The 17543-nt window shown below is 43.0% G+C and overlaps 1 protein-coding gene across 1 annotated transcript in view; it reads right to left on the bottom strand.

Moving 5' to 3' along the window:
• Positions 1-353: 353 nt before the first annotated feature.
• LOC115767446 (protein slit) overlaps positions 354-17543 on the bottom strand; it is a 28555-nt gene continuing 11365 nt past the window's right edge. Inside the window, 15 exon segments of the mRNA XM_030711743.1 lie at positions 354-2702; positions 2826-2992; positions 3826-3968; positions 5226-5385; positions 5455-6985; positions 7075-7218; positions 8137-8208; positions 8297-8665; positions 11279-11350; positions 11954-12172; positions 12893-13046; positions 13177-13334; positions 15306-15521; positions 16588-16731; positions 16809-16950. Coding sequence (XP_030567603.1) covers positions 614-2702; positions 2826-2992; positions 3826-3968; positions 5226-5385; positions 5455-6985; positions 7075-7218; positions 8137-8208; positions 8297-8665; positions 11279-11350; positions 11954-12172; positions 12893-13046; positions 13177-13334; positions 15306-15521; positions 16588-16731; positions 16809-16950 — 5780 coding nt within the window. The 3' untranslated portion in view covers positions 354-613.

Here is a 17543-nt window from a genome sequence, read left to right as displayed (position 1 = left end):
TATGTGTGTGTGTATATAGAGAGCAGAGCTGAAAAACTTGAATTGATTTTTTTTGTCATGAATTTCTAAAATCTAGTGCAAAATTGAGAACTGAAAGAATTTGTGATATTTAACATAACTGTTGTTGTTCCGCTAACAGAAGTCTGTAGAATCTAACTAAACTGTTAATATGCAAATAACAGCAGCTGTTAAGTTTACATAAAATAATGTAAAAGAATTGCGAATCAATTGAAACGAAATTTGGAAACATTCTTTAAAAACGGACGACAATTTTCCAGCTCTACCGAATAGAGAGAGTGAGTATATATATGTGTGTATATATAAATATGGAATATGCTATATGAGTATATATATATATATATATATATGTATGTATGTGTGGAGGCCATATAGTGAGCAGTAGTAGTAGTAGTAAAGGGGGAAAATTGTTGCCTCCTGTGCTAGTAGTAGTAGTAGTAAGAGTCTGTAGTAGCTCCATAATGACTGTGACGGCATAATGGTGATGATGATGATGATGTTGCAGACGAGTCAACCGTGTGACTGGGAGATTTGGATTGGGTTTGGGTTTGGGTTCGGGAAGGTATTCGAAATGGCTCGAATACCCATTGTTGTACTACCAGTGCATCGTGCGCAGCTGATCCAAAATGCGCTGCTTGAAGAAGGTGCCCAGCATGCCAAAGACAGTGGATACGGCCGCAATGGCCATCATGACCTGCATGACGCAATGTATGCCGGACAGCTCCTCCTCGGTTTGCTTGTGGCGATGCCGCATGCGATGATGCCGACGACCGCTGCCCAAGCCGCTGCTTTCGTGCAGGCGCTGCAAGCTCTCCATGTCCTCATCAAACTGCGGTATTATTGCCAAATTGATGACCTCCGTTTTGGACAGCAGCTGCTCGTTGGCAATCGTGTGCGCCTCAGTGCCGCCCTTGCTGGTGGCCTCATTGTGCTCGCGCTCCCGCTCCCGCTGCTGCTCCAGCTCACGCACACGCGATCTCTCATCCAGCATTGTGTTGTCGCGACTAAAGTCAAAATCGCGTCCATTGGGCAGCTGCGGCGACTGCTGCTGCTGCTGGTGCTGCTTGGTTGTGGGATACTCGGCCAGATTGACCTTGGTGAGGAAGTGCAGGCTGCCGCTCGGCTTCTGTTCGGTCTGTTGGTTTGGCTGTGCGAGCAGCGAGCGAGGCGTTGCCTCTGTGGCGCCCAGAGTGGCCAGCTGATCGCGCACGCGCGTCTCCTGGAACTGATTCTTCTTGATGCCCAGCACCTCGGACAATGGCCGATTGATCATGGGCAGCAGAGAATCAGAGGTGGGTCGTATTATAAAGCTGCCACCGTTTGGTGCATGAGCGGGCGGCTCCAGTATCTCCGGCTGCAGCGGCTTGGGCGTCACAGCGGCAGCGCCCGAAGCCGGGGCGGGCTTATCGCCTGCGCTCTCGTCCTCGCTGTCCGTGTAAACGGAATCGTCGGAAGAATCGTCCGAGCTGTCCTCGTTGTTCGTCTTGGCCAGCTCTGGCGATTTGGAGCCGGTGAACTTGTGCGTCAGATTGCGTATGGGCTCGTACTTGGAGCTCTCCGAATCACCGCGATAAAGCAGCGCCACCTTGCCATCGGGTGTTAGTACGGGCGTTATTTTTGGATGTGGCGATGGAAAACGATGACTGCTCTCCGGATCCGGTGACAAGGCATCGAAGTCTGTGAACTGTGTCGCTGGCTTCTGTTGCTGTGCCTGCTGTTCCAGCTGCTGCTTCTGATGCAGCTGGTGCTGCGGATCATTGCCATCGGCATCGGTGGGCGTCTGCTGATAGACGATGCCCACTTTGCCCAGCGGCGTGGATATAATCTTGATGGCATCATTGCTATTCTTTCGGAAATAGTGATTCACACCGGAAGCGCTTTTCGAGCGCTGCGAACCAAAGAAGCCAGCGCCATCGGCATTGTCACCGTATTCATCATCGACACCGTCATCGTTATCCTCGCCATCCTCATCATCGTTAGCAAAATGGCCGCTGCTCTCGCGCAGATCAATCGCAGTGCTCGGCACGGCCACGGCGGCGACAACCGAGGGCTCATTCTCTTGCTGCTGCTGCTGCTGCTGCTGGCTCTCCGTGAGCAGCTTTTTGCGTATGTGTTCCAGATGCAATTGCCTGTAGCTGTTGTTGGGCCGGAAGCGCGCCTTGTAGCCGCCAGTGCCGGAGCCGGCGCCGGCGCCGCTGCCCTCCTCATTCACAAAATGCTCCTCATCGGCGCGCGGACGCGTTGTACGCGGCCGTTCCAGTGCCAAACGCTCATCGTCCTCATCATAGCCCATGTCCTCCTCCTCTTCATTCGGCGGCTGTTGTTGCTGTTGTTGTTGTGCCGCTGCAGAGATCAGACTCTTGGGATCGGGCAGCTGTTCGGGTTCCTCGTCATCGTCCTCGTCATCATCTGCAAATAAGCTCGTCTCCTCGTCCAAACCATCGTCATCATCATCATCTTCATCATCGTCATCGTCATAGAGATCCGCTTGCATGCGTTCGGTATCGGATTCTATGTCCTCCATGGCATAGTCATCATCCTCATCATCCTTCTCGCCCAACGCAACCTCTGCCTGCTGCCCCTTGTCGACAGCAGCCACGCCCAGCAGCTGCTGCCCCGTGCTATTTAATCTACTGCTATGCGGCTTATGACTAAAGTTAATACTACTGCTACTGCTACTGCTACTGCTACTATTACTATTATTATTATTATTATTATTATTATTATTATTATTATTATTATTATTATTATTATTATTATTATTATTATTATTATTATTATTATTATAGTTATTATTTGTATTATACGTTAAGTTTAATTGTGTTCCTAAACTAACATCTAAGCTGCCATTGCTTTCTGTAAGCAATCGGGTAGTCGCATCTTTCAGTCAGTAGCATTTCTTGGTGCATCCACATTTGCGCACAATATCCAAATTCTTTATATATTTGCGATTATTGCTGCACACCATGCGCACCTGTCGAAGAGAGAGAGAGGGAGAGAGTGAGAGTTTAAAAGAGGGAAAGACAAGACGACTTTGTGTCAATGTCAAGTTTCTGTCAAGGTTCCTGTTAATTACTTTTCAGAATTCATGTAATAATACGATAATAAGTTATATTAAAAGCTGATCAAAATACATTTATAGTTTATTTACAGCTCAAGCTCCATTATCTCAAGATACTTTCGAAGTTCTATTCAACTACTTAAACTTAAGATCGGGCGTCAATCTCTAAACAATATTTAAATAATATATCTTGCTATTGTCTGGCTAACTTATTCTAAAAAGTTATATAAAAATTGATAAACATATTTTTCATATATTTATCCTGTCAAAGTTCCCGTTAATTAGCTAAACTTAAATTCGTGCGTTAATATATAATATATGTTGTTACTGTCTGGCGACCTTTTTATAATAATTTATATAAATAACTGACACTTTTTCGTCCCGAAATCTGAAGTATCTGCTAATTAACTAAAAATTGGACATCTTCTTTTTATTCAATCAATTGACTATTCAAATTGTGCAGACGGGTGGCAACGCCACGTTCTTTAAATTGACAGCAATTGGTGAACAGCTGGCAATCTGGCGATGCTATGTTCGTGTTAAATATTTAAACGGTAGATAAAGTAATGGATAAATGTTGGTTGTGAAAACAAACGTTAAAGAATATTAAATTAAGATCTTTAAGATGATTTGGAGTTTTTTGTTGAGCTCTTAGGCAATTAATAAACACTGTCTCTTTCAGGCATGCCTTAGGTACATATGTTACTTCTAAAACAGATGCTAATGGAATCATATTTGGCACTTACCTTGCGCCTCCGCACGATTTTGGCCGCACAGCATTGATTGCCGCAGCCGCCGACGCATTTGGCGTACTTCAGCGGCTGCCTGGAGCGGCAGTCGTTCTCCGTGTAATACTCACGCACCTGCTCCTTGCGACACGTTGCTGCGGCTGCAATAAAAATGATGGAACCGAACGTGGAAATGCAATTAGTGAACCACCTTTGACAAGACGGCGGCAACGGCGGCCGGCTAATGAGATTACACACACACACACACGCACACTCACACACGCATACCAGGCACAGCTGCCCCCTTTTCTAAATGTGTGAGATGAAATGGGCGTGAAATATATGATGTGTGTTTGATGTAGACGTTATGTGTTTATGTGTGTGTGAGAAAGCAAATGACATTATGCAGCATAGCCAAGCGGATGCGTAGCGATTCGAGGGATATCTAAGTTGGGGCAAGTTGCCAGAAAGTTGCTCGAGTGGAACACAGGCTAGGCGTGGTATGTATATTGTTTAAGCCGCCTCCTTAATTACCAACTAGGCAAAACTTTCAGGCAACTTTCTAATATACACGCAACGTTTATGCTTTTCACTCAATTTACTAGCAGCTTCTACTCTACTTAAAATCAATTAGTTCAATCTAAAGCTCTTCGAACACTGTGCCGTTTTGACAGGCACATAGCTGCAATTCATTTGTAATTCCCAAATTGTTTAAGCCAGCAATTGTTGAAGTAGTTGGCTTATAATAAGGGAATCTTTTGTTGCCACTTCAGAGCAGCTACAAATAAGTATTGCTGATGATTTAGTTCAATTTAAACTAGTTTTAGGATATCAGTTGGTTAAAGGCTTTTCATTGCTAAGCAGTTTTAAGTAAGAACATGATGAAGTCTCCTTCTGGACTAGTTTGATACTTCAGTTGAATTTTAGCTAAATCTTAGACAAAAATTGAGAGTGAGAGATGGACGACTTTAAATAGTTGACCCTATCTTGGAAATAAAATCAACTAAAAATACGTTTATTACTGACCACGTTTGCTGCTAATAGAATAAGAATATAGATAAGAAGTTTTAATAGAATAATGGACAATTATAACATAAAGCTAACTCTTGATAATAAATAGAAGTAAACTTTATCATTCCCAAATAATTTAAGAAATCAGAGAAATCAGATTCTTTGTATATGGAAAAAGGTCCTGAGACACAGCTTCAATTAAGTTACCTTTAAACTAGTTTCAACTTCCTTATAAGAGATAGATATCCTAGATAAGGCCCTGACTTGAAAGAATAGCTATGAATAGGATGTGTTGGAATAGGAATGCATTTGCTGAATCTTAAGGACAACTGCAGCTAGGGAACACTATGAATCCGCTTGACTTGATGTTTGATTGAATGTTTAGAGTGAGAGATCGCAATATGTACCCGTGATTGTTGGGGGCTCTGTGATGCCCTCACCTTGATCGCAGTAGCGTCCACGCTGGCCGTGCTTGCATTTGCACTGATAGCCATCCCTGGAATTGGCATTGGGCACGCAGCGACTGCCGCGCCGGCACTTGTGCTCCGCGCAGGGATCCACGGGCTCCTGGCAAGATTAAAAATGCAGCTTAGTCAAGGGTCTAGTCAGTGGTGAGACAACTATGCTAAGACTTACCTCCTTGATGTGCGGCGTCTCGTCCATGAAGTCCTGCTCATCATCCTCGTCACCCTCATTGGGCTCACCCTCGAGCAGGGCACAGCCTGGCGTGATTTTCTGCTGGCGCTGGGCATTGCCAAAGTCGACTAGCTTGTGATTGATCCATACCTCCTTCATGCAGCCCTTAAAGCTGGTCAAGTTGCGTATCTGCCAGTTCTTATAAGCCTGCTGGGCCGGCTCCACGGGCAGACCGCCCAAAAACATGGGCGTGGTCAGCTTCAAATAATCATTGGAGCCCTCATTGATGATGGAGCGTGCCAGGCCGCGATCAACGCGCAGCGTAAAATTCTTCTTGATGGCCAACAGCTCAACCGCATGATATTTGCCATCGGCAACCATCTCAAAGCTGTACATCGTGGACACCGGATAGTTGCCGACATCATAGCTAACGCGTATGCGTCCATTGAACAGCTCGACGGCCAGATGGGCGTCCTGTCCATCGTACATGAGTATGCCATTCTGCTCGGCGCTGCTGAACACAATGGTGACATTCGCCTCAGGCCTCGTGCGCAACGGCTCCAGTTCGACAAACGAATTGTTGTGGACAAAACTGATGCTGGTCAAATACTCGCACCATTTGCCCGTATAGCCGGGATGGCACTTGCACAGATAGTCGGAGCCAGCGGCATTTGGCTGGAAGCAGACGCCGTGCTTGCACTCGTGATTCTGGCAGGGCGAAGTCTGCGGATACATCATGGAGATCATGTTGTGACCCTCACAGTATTTGCCCGTAAAATCGTCGGGGCACTTGCAAACATAATCATTGATGCCGTCGATGCAGGTGCCGCCATTCTGGCACATATGATTCTGGCAGTCATCGATGTTATCCGTGCAGTTGATGCCGTGAAAGCCCGCCATGCACTCGCAGCTGTAGTGGGTGAAGTGATCCAAGCACTTGGCGCCATTCGCACAGGGATTATAGTCGAGACTGCAGAACTGTATTTTCGTGTCGCACCATTCGCCCGTAAAGCCGGGCTGGCATTCGCAGCGATACGACTGGACGCCATCAATGCAGGTGGCATTGTTCTGGCAGCGTATATTCTCGCCCAGGCAGTCATCGATGTTCGTCTCGCAGCGGGCGCCCGTGTAGCCCGGCGCACACTGGCAGCTAAAGCGACCCTCCTCCAGCACCGTGCAGGTGGCATTATTCCGGCAGGGATTGCCGTAGCAGGCATCGATCATGTACTCGCAATGCTTGCCATGGTAGCCCGGCTGGCAGAGGCATTGATAGTCACGCTGTGGCAGGGCCAGGCACTGGGCCTTGTTCTGGCACGGCTGCTCGTAGCAGGCATTGCACTTGGCCAGGATCTCGTTGCGCACCTTGCCGCGGCACGCGAAATTCGACGAGGGCGTCGACAATATCAGCTTATCCTTCATGTGCTCCGGCTCCGCGCAGCGTGCTATGCCCGGCTCCACATAGTCCAGCTTGATCCAGTCCGAGAACCATTTCAGTGAGCAATCGCAATACAAGGGATTGCTGCCCAAGGCACTGCACGAGAAGGACGGAAAATTGGGTGACGGGGTCAGCAAAGGTTACGAGGCACAAAAGAAAATAACAATTTCCAATTTCCTACTCACATGTGTGTCAGCGACTTGAGATCCTCGAAGGAGCCCTCCGGCAGCATGGATATCCGATTGCCGTGCAGAGAGAGCACGCGCAGATTATTTAGACCAGACAACGCATGTCGTTGCAGGCACTGCAGCCGGTTGTACGAAATGATGCTGCAACAGCGGAAACGAAATGTGGCCAAAACGAATGAAAATCAGTGGAAAAAGAAGATGGGGAAAATGAAACGTTTACCAAATTGCAGACACATGCGGCACATCCATGATGAAGAAATGAAAGTAATTGCAAAACGTTTTTAACCAGCCACCAGCAAATTGAAAAGAAATGCGCTGAGCGTGCGAAACTAACAATTGCTCGACTCTTTCGATACCCTGTAAGGGCTTCAATTGGACTCGAATTCGACCAGTTAAAGAACAGCCGAATTTCCAAATATTATTGCATAACTTTTAAGCCTTTGACATGGCGCCTAACTTTATTTGTGAGCGTCGGACTAGCAAGTGAGAGGTCGCTGTTTCAAAGCCAGCAGCAATGTTAATACGTATTTAAAATAATATAGAGTTCTTTTTAAGCTGGATAAGTATACTCCTTTGGCGGACTCAATGCGTGCAGGGTATATTAAAAGGCACAGCTTTGATTGCGGATAGCGCACACAAGCGGCACCAAGCGGCAGGCGGCGGCGGCAGAGGTAGCGGCAGCAGTTCGACGGACTATAGGTAGGGCAGAGCGGACGACAACAGCTAATGCTTAAGCACGAGTCACGACTTAACGTCTCGAATGAATTTCGTGGCCGGTTCGAGACGAGCCCAGGCCAAGGGTGGCGGCCACAGCCGCAGCCACCGCACCAGAAAGCCACAATAAACCGCAAAATGCAATTGCCGCAAAAAAGCAGAAAGCAGAAAAAAAAAAGAAAAAATTGTGTCAAGCCCTCTTGAGGTTGAAACGTTTCGATTTTCGTGTTGCCTTAATGCCTAGTACGAGTACGAGTACGAGTACGAGATTGCGAGTACGCGTCCAAGTCTCGAGTCCAAGTCTGGAGCAATTAAAAAGTCATTAGAAATGTGCCCCATACTTACAGCGTGGATAGCTTGGTCAGATTGGCAAAGGTGTAATTGGACAGTATGGTGATTTGATTGTTGCTGAGATCGCTGCAAATGAAGAAAAACAGAAATATGGAAAAACAATTTTGTGTTTAAATGGAAACTTGGCAACATTTGCAGTGTATGGTAAACTTACAGTCGGGTGAGTGCACGCAAATGCCTGATGCGCTCATAATGTATCTGTTCGATCTCATTGGACTCCAGATACAATTCGGATGTCTCGGCTGGTATGCCGCGCGGTATTTCCTTCAATTGATTGCGTGAACAGCGGACCACAGTGCCGGTGCACGTACAGGCCGGCGGACAATAGCCATCGCCGAGGCAGCCCTCGTTGTTCTCGCTGCTGCATTTGAATTCGTTGTGGGGCAGATCCTTGATTTGCACATCACGTACCTTCGCTGGGGCAGCACAACGTGCTGCTCCGCCGTTCAACGATTTTTTACGCAACCACTCGGCGAACCAGGCCAAATGACAATTACAATTGAATGGATTCGATGCTAGATTCCTACAAAATTGATAGATAAAATGCACTCGTTTTATTTCAATTAGTTTCAAGTATGCGCTGTGATTTTTCAATTGGTCGGGCTGTTGAGCTTAATTTGAGCTGAGGGAATTAGCCAGCTTAGAGCTTTCAAAGCACATGAAAGCTTTAAGTGGGATTAAATGCATTGAGTGAGTGCAATTAATCTGGGCTAAATGTGTTTTGAGTAAATGCAATTAAGGTGCTTTTAAACTTAAAGCTTATTCAACTAGTCAGTTTTTAAAGAAAAGTATGTCATCGATATTATTCAGCTTTCTTCCTGCACATTTGCGTATTTGTGAAAGCTTTTGTAATTTGTAATTGTTGCACACTGTTTTACTTAACTTAATAAACTATTTGATTGATACTAGCATATAAGTGCTTAAAGCTTAATAAAATGTTTAAATATATAATAATACAAGTGAGATCGATGCCACAAGTTTTTAAGTTTCAAATCATCTTAAGCTCTCAACGATTTGAATTAATCAAACTAGACTCACGTTCAGCTTAAAGCTCTATTGATTAATTTTATACAGTTCTATTCAATTTATATTAATCGAATTCTTCTCACGTTAAGCTGAAAGCTCTATTGATTTCATTTATACAGCTTTCTTTCTGCACATTCTGTTAAAGCTTTTGTTATCATATAATTGTAGCATACTGTTCTGGTTAACTTAATTGAATATTTGATTGACACTAGCTGTAATTGCATTATGGCCACACTGATATTTCATAACAGCTTGGCCACATGCAGCTTTGAATGGTTTCATTAATTATTTCCAATTTTGCACTTTTGGCATGCAAATTGTTTGACAGAGCCATATGTTTCACTTACACACATGCAGCTTGTATGTGTGTGTGCGTGTGTGTGAGGGGGGCAGCATAAGTGCCATAAGGCCTTTAATTATGCGCCCGGCCGAAAGCGGACGAAACAATGGCTCACAAATTACATTGGCAATTCCGAACGTTACACAAGTCCAAGTCCAGACTAATTTAATAAGCAATGCTGCTTTGTCATGCTATCAGACGTTGGCAGTCGGGTGTGCGAAAGGCCGCAGGCAACTAACTAACACTTTTAGCCTGGCACCTAGTGGTCTCCTCCGCCTTCACCTGCTCCGCCTCATCCCAGCCACCTGAATGGATGGAGCATGTGGGCGTCGTGTGGTGCACAGCACTTAATGACTTTCATTGATGCTATTTATTAGCTAGTTAAATGAATTTTACAATAATTTTAGATGCTGCTAACGAACCACAACACCTCCCTGCAGCCCAGCGCGTAACCAACACACCCGACTTGGGTGTACAGTCAAATCTAATTAAGTTGAACTTTTTTCCTTAAAAAGGTAATTTGAGCTGGTTTTGCGAGTTGTTTTCTATTCAAGCAATTATTTCTTTTCTTCTCTCTTCTTCAAAAATCATGAAAAACCTATTAAATTATGCATAAAATAATATTTGAGCTAGATTTTTTGTTTAATTACAAGTTTAATTGGATTAATCGATTAATTTCCAGATGTCAACTTCCAGTTAAAAATAAAAATACAATTAAAAGTCAACAAAATATAAATTCAACGCTTCAAATTTCAAATTTAAGGGAAAACAAAAACTAAATAAATTTAAAAATAAAACTTTATTATTTTTTTTAAGAAATATGTATTTGAAAAATGATTTTAATGCATTCTCCATTTGCCATCAATTTATAAAAAGCAATTACAATTTATCTCAATTTGGAAGTCAAATGTGTAAAAGCTTGGCAGATTATTGTGAACTATTTTTTTTTTACTACTTTTCAACTTATTGAGGTTGTACTGTATATGGTTTTGCGCTCTTTATTGAACTCAATTTTAATTAATTAAATCATCGAAGGCAGCGCACACTCACAAATGTGTGTGTGTGTGTGTTTTGTGAGGGTTGATTTACAGCAGGCGTGCACAACAATGTGGAGCAACACACACACAACACACACCCGCACACACACACAGAGTTGGGTTGCATGAAGACAGCGGGAGAGCGCCATGATATGTGTGTGTGTGCGTGTGTGTAGCTCTTATCGTAGGCAGCCCTGCTATAAATTGAAGTTCAATTGAATTATATACAATAGTTGGTGGCATGCAACGAAGAAAAACTGATTTGTTAAAGCAACAGCAGCAGCAGTAGCAGCAGCCACAGCCGCAGCAAGTAGCATCAACATTAGCAGCAGCAGCAGCAGCAGCAGCAGCAACAGCCGCCGCAGCAGCTTCTGTTTTGATGTGAAAGACGCGGGCAATCAGATGAAGTTCAGCCAGAGAACAATCAAAACCATTAACCTCATTTTATGTGCCTCTGCCCCCTGTAATAGAGAATTTAAGGGCGGGCCAGGGCAGGACAGGATGGGGCGATGCGTTGCGAAGGTGGTTTCAGAGTACGGCCAATTAATGCCAAAAGCTAAATCATTTATCTATTGAAGTGCATGCCGCACCGCTTGGCCACTTGGCACAGTTTTAATTGCTATGCATAGCCAGCAGACGCATCAGATGCCACAAAGTTCACTTCTGGCTGAGCAATTTGAATTTCTGCTCAATTAGGGGGCAAAGGGTGCGGGGATGGGCGAGTTATACTTACAAAGACGTCAGCGAGTTGAGATGCTCGAATGATCCAGGCATTACGCAAGAAATTTGATTGTCATACAGATTGCTGCAATGGATGGAAAGAGAAAACAAATTATATTTAAAATATAAAAAAAGTCGGATCGGACTACAATATCAGGTGAAACGCATAGAAGGAAGAGCCATAAGGTATATATATATATATGTTCCTGATCAGTATCGACAGCCAGGTCGATATAGCCCTGCCCTTCTGTCTGCTTGTATGCAAACTTTTCTCTCCGTTTTCTGTCATACAATTTTACAAAGATGCAACTTTCTTTTGCAGGAGGATATATATCGAAATCAGTCGGATCGGACTATAAACGCATTGAAGGAAGTGCCATATATATTCCTGATCGGTATCAACAGCCAAGTCGATATATCGGATCGGATCGGACCATTATATCATATAGTAGCCATAAGAATGATCGCTTTAATGTGAAGTTCTTTTATATCAAAATCACTTTGTCATATGCTTTATCGATAATAAGATCAGTTTTTGACAAACTTATTCGTTCTTTAAACTATTACAATCTGATCACATATCTGCAAAATCATGAATCACGTGTCTTTTAGGGTATTTTATGTTCGGCATGCCGAATATAGCGTTTCTTTCCTGTATTTGTTTTCATTTGTAATTCTATCCACTTACAGTGTTTTCAACTGATGCAATCCGAGAAACATTTTGTTGGAGATTTCCTTAATCTTATTCTCGCCCAATTGTAAATCCTGTATACGCGATGCGCCCTCAAAGGCATTCGGCTCAATGCCGGTGAGCTGATTGCGCTTCAGCTCCAGTTTGACCAGATGCGGCAATCGACCAAAGAGACCATCCGAATTAATGCGACCCAATTCGTTGTCGTTGAGCAAACTGTGATAAATGTACATGCACTCAGGTTAAAGGTCATGTTAAATATATAAGCAGCTTATTGCAGATTTAAAAGCAAGAAGTAGGCTAGCAAGAAACAAATTTTTAATTAATACTTAATAACTTTTTCGGATAAAATAAGTAATAGGTTTTTTAGTTTACCAATTTTAAATATTTTAGAATTTTTTAGTTAAAATGTATTAGTTTAAGAATTTAAAAACATTTTAGTTGTTGTTTATAATTTTCTTGCGCAAAGAGATTATTTGGTGGGTCGCAGGTTCAAATACAAGTTAAATATATATATATTAAATATATATATATTATAAGATTCCGGAGAGTCGAACCTTTGGCATAAGTAGGTACAGGATTCACTTCTTTTTTTGAAACAAAAGCTGATCTATAAGAATTCGTTTGTTTTTATCTTTTTTATCAATTTTGTAAGTTCTTAATACTTAAGTTGAACCTTTTTCTAGAAAGTCGCCAGCTTAATATCCGAAATATCTACAGAGTGTTGCTGGATTTCTTAATTGAAAAATGTTGCGTTATTATATTTGATTTGTGCTCCACATTTAAGTCCACTTAACTATGAAACATAAGTTCAAGTAAATTTGAATTTGTTCACAAAAATGTTAAGAACTAACTTAAGGGGCGACCATTTAGCGAGGATAGCACTTATTATAATTTATGGTATTAAGTATTCTATGAGTTGACTTGGTAACTTACAGCTCTGTGGTATGCAATGGAATGTCGCGTGGTATTTCCTTGAGACCGCGTCCCGCACAATCAACGGTTGTGCCCTCGCACTGGCACATGGCCGGGCAGTCCGAGTCCATGCGACACTCGCCGGATAGCTTCATGCGCAATTCATCCCAGGAACCTGCACACAATTGTCAAGTGGTTTGGGTGAGTGGGTGTGGTGGGTGGGGTGGGGTGGTGTGGGTTGTGGGCGGGCCAGCAAAGTTAAGACATATTCTTTTTCTTGTCTTGTGCCCGACGGGCGCACTTACATTTGAATTTCTCCTCGCGCAACGATTCAATGCGCCGGCGATGCATCCGCTTCGGTGACTCACAGCGTGCTCCACTTGTCTCTATGGGATTTTTGTGCAAATAGTCGGCCAGCCAGCGCAGATTGCAGTCACAAATGAAAGGATTCTTGGCCAAATGTCTATACAAATACATATATATATATATATAAAGATACGTATGTATAAAAGCATATTTTGTAGTGTTGTAAATGGAAAGAAAGCAAGAAAGTAGCATTGAGCGTTTGTACTGAATGGAGCGTAGGGAATTGCTTAAGAGGGAGAGAAAGAAAGAAAGGGGCAGGTTGGGGTGCAAAGAAAGGCAAAACTGTTGTGGATGGAGGCTTGAGACGTCTTAAAAGTGCACGAGCCCTGCGGCTGCAACGTTTCCGCTGTTTCCTGTTCTTGTTGTTGTTGTTGTTGTTGTTGGAGTTGTTGTCGTCAACGTTTTGAAAACTATTTTCAAAGGCAATCGCAAGCCCAAGAGTTGTCCCTGTTAATGCCTTCTGACAGAGCGCCGTTAAAATAGCTGGCAACTAAAGTTAGCTTAAATCATCTTGTAATTAAACAACTAAAATTCGCTAAAAGTTATATATTTGCAACAAATATAACAGTTTGTTTTAATTAAGGAACGATTTTTATTTTCATAAAGATGACCTTTTAAAGGGTTTATAGCCAGAAATTAAATTTTCTATTTAAGAAATACTATTAAGAAAATGGAAAAAAAAACAGCTTGTTGGCATCCAGAAATCGGGTAATCTTTATAAAAAGTATGAGCCGGATTAAGATGGATTAATGTGAAAATTTTGTTCTATTTGCAATCCTAAAAATATGGAAAATATTTGTTTTGCAAATGTCAAAAAACTGCTTGTTTTTTAAATAAATATGGGACCGTAGTTCCGATAGATTAATGAAGAAATTATTTTAAAACTTTCATTTGCTTTCAGCGAAATTTTTTTTAAATTTTCAAGACCTTTCTCTCTTCAAGAATAAATTGCCTATATAGAAAACTTTTTGTATTTAGAGAAAAACATTTTTTATACGCTTATTAAAAACGCAATATCTTGAATTAATCTTTTTTTTTACAACTTAAAGCATAATCCCTAAATTCTAAGCTTTTATCTTTCTCTAAATTTTCTTTTAATATATATTATTTTAAATCTACATTAAACTTGGTTTGTATGCTTATCAGCCAAGATCTTATAACTCCCATCTTAGAATGAATCAGAACTCTACGTTTTCCTTCAGCTAAAGCTCAACTATACACATTTTTCTAGCAAAGTTTCAAAATATGTTTAATACAATATGATATAAATAAAATATTTAAAAAGACACATTTAATAACATCATTGGGTGGTGGGTTGCAGTTGTTTCAAGTAAGTCCCTTTCAGTATTGTTTTTTTATTTCTGCAATGTCATGTTTCCTTCTTTTTCATAAATATTCCCAAATATTAAAAACTTTGACAGACTTCTCTAGGGGAAAAGAAAACCAGAACTACTTAAAACTTGTTTTTAAAAGAAGCTACTGTAAGGCTTTGTTTCTTTAGTTTTTCTCTTTTTTTTTTTTGCTTTCAAGTTGACAACCCTGACAAATACTTAACCCACTCAAGCGTGTCGTATACCATCTTAAGAACCGCACAGAGCACTTAAAGTCAGCGCATTTATCGATGCTCAAACCTGCCCCTCTCCTAGCCACCCACAGGAACCCCTCTTCACCGTTTGGCCTACAGAAAGCGTACCATCTTTTGTTCGTGGCACATCTTTACGGTTCACAGCCGATATTACTGGATGGGCCATAGAAAAGGCGTTTGCCGATGTTGTTTGGCTGTTAAACAAATGTCAACGCGCGCCGCTGTTGCTGCCAAGTCAAAAGCAACTGCTAAATGCACTTCAGAGGTTTAACACCAAAGTGCCTGGGTGCTCCGTGCTCCTCCATGCAAAGGCTGTTCTTAGGGGCGTCTCCCCACTTGCAACATGCACTCGGCAAGCCATGCCAAAGCCAGCGTCTCAATGGCTGGGCGGGTGGTTGGGAAGGGGGCAGTGGGTGGGGGTAGGTGGAGGGCTTAGTGCGCAAAGGGCGTGGGCATTTGGGTGTTCGGGGGCGTGGTACTTACACCGTTTTGATGCTCTTCATGGCGTCGAATGTGCCATTAGCCAGCGACTGTATGTTGTTGTCGTAGAGCGAGAGCAAACTGAGGCTATGCAGGTCGCGGAAGGCATCCTTGCGTATGCAGGAGATCTCGTTGGCATTCAGCAGCAGCAGCTGCAGCGAGCCAAGTCCTTTGAATACGCCCGAGGGCAAATCCTTTATTTTATTGCCATACAACACACTGAAAGCGACAAAAATAAAAGTAAAAAAAATCAGAGCACAAAAAGAAAACAATCAAGAAAAGAGGTAAAGCATGGTCTAGGCGGGCGTGCTCGACTACGAGATACCCTAGTTAACTTTACAACACTTCCAGCTTTCTTTTAAGCACACAAACAGACACACACATACACACGCAAACACGCCGCTCACTGCGCAGTCAATTGTTTGTATAGAATCGGAGCTTATTGTCCGATCTCAAAGAAACCTTTAATGTATAAGTGTGACACCCAAATGTGCGTATTTTCGCAATGTTAAGATGATTGGAAGGAGGTCTCCAAAATGTTGAGTTTATCTAGCTTGAATAATCTTCAAGTTATGTTAAAAAGAAATCGTTTATCAACATCGATGCTTATCAATACTATGAAAAAGGATGGATATAAAATGATCGATATTATGAAAAAGCAAGGAGATATCGAAAAAAAGAAAACAATATATATTTAAAACATGAAGTTTCTTGTAGTTTCACACAGACAGACGGGCATGGCTATAACGACTCGACCGTATCAAGAATTTAATTTACCCAATTCTATTCATTACATATTCTCTGACGAAATGAAAATACCCTACACAATGGCATAATGAATAGAGCACAAATAAAAAAAATTCAGGCGGGCAGAGCATGTGCTGCCTGCCTGTTGTCCCGGTTGTTTTTTGTTGTTGTTGTTGCGGTGGATTCGTGTTGTTGTCATTGCGGGCGGCAACTGGTTTGGCACACACACACACACACACACACACACACACACACACACACACACACACACACACACACACACTGAGAGAGAGAGAGAGACACGTGGGGGCACATTGTGGCCAACACAGGTAATCTGATGACTTGCGGTGTTGCCAACGCTTAGCATAGGCCGATTAGCCCCTCAATCCTGGGCTCAGACCCTTAGGCCCACCAGTGGCTGTCAGGAGTGTTTGACGGACTGACACCACTTCAAAGGTACACACACACGCACACTTAGCGAAGCGACTGCACATTTTGTTGGCAACAGCTACTTGTTGCTAATGTGCCGTCTACTTACAGCGTGGTTAGCTGCTTTAGGCCACTTAGCGCATCGTGTGCTATGCGCGAGATATTGTTGTTGGACAGATCGATGCGTCGCAGTCGACGAAAGCTGGAGAAGGATTTCGCTGGCAGTTCAGTGATGAAATTCTGCTCCAGGCGGCTGCAAAAACGAAAAGACAAGAATTAACATGCGGCTAGATTTTCATTTTTTTTTTTTAGCCATGTGCTTAAACTTACAGTTCGGTTGTATCATCCGGCAGCGTAACGGGCACACTCGTCAAACTCTTCTCACGGCAATCGACAATGCCATCGGCACAGCGACACGGGTGGGGGCAGCTGTTCTCCACGCCGCATTCCATTGGCGCATGCTCGGTAAGACCTGCAAGTGGCAAGCGGCAAGTGGCAAGTGTAAAGCAAACTGAACATATTTAGCTGCCTGTGCACAGCGATTCATTCAGCACAAGAGCCAGTCAGAGCCACTCTTGGCTTTGATTTGATCCACAGCAGCAGCAGCAGCAGCAGCAGCGGCAGCGGCAAACCACGTAATTATGAATGCTACTGCAGCGCGCCAAGATGCGGCGGTTGGCACAGCTACAACTGGAGCCACAGCTGCCGCTGGTCATAAATGTTTACCCACATAATTCCATAGCATTTTGTATACAAAACGAAAGTCAACAACAAGCTAAGAAAACTCAAGTTGAACTAACCTAACGAATTTCATATACTCTATGTCAACTTTTTGGCATCTAAGAGACACAGATCTTAAGAGTATTTATTTACAGGCGTCTTCTGATATATTCCGGTATATTGGAAGCGTACTGATTTTTTTTCTTTTTCTCTCTTAACTTTTCGACTGGCCTGAACTATTATCATTCGTTTTTAGAATCTTTCTCCACTGCGAACTTAATCTTCTTTTAACTATGCCCAAGCTATAACAGTAAATGTGCAGCCATTAAGCTCAAGTCCCAACTA

This window comes from Drosophila novamexicana, unplaced genomic scaffold (genome assembly GCF_003285875.2).
Source record: "Drosophila novamexicana strain 15010-1031.04,08,12 unplaced genomic scaffold, DnovRS2.1 tig00001395-arrow-arrow-pilon, whole genome shotgun sequence".
In the NCBI taxonomy this organism is placed as follows: domain Eukaryota; kingdom Metazoa; phylum Arthropoda; class Insecta; order Diptera; family Drosophilidae; genus Drosophila; species Drosophila novamexicana.
Note: the sequence above shows the minus strand (reverse complement) of the source record. Positions and strands in the feature narration are given on the sequence as shown.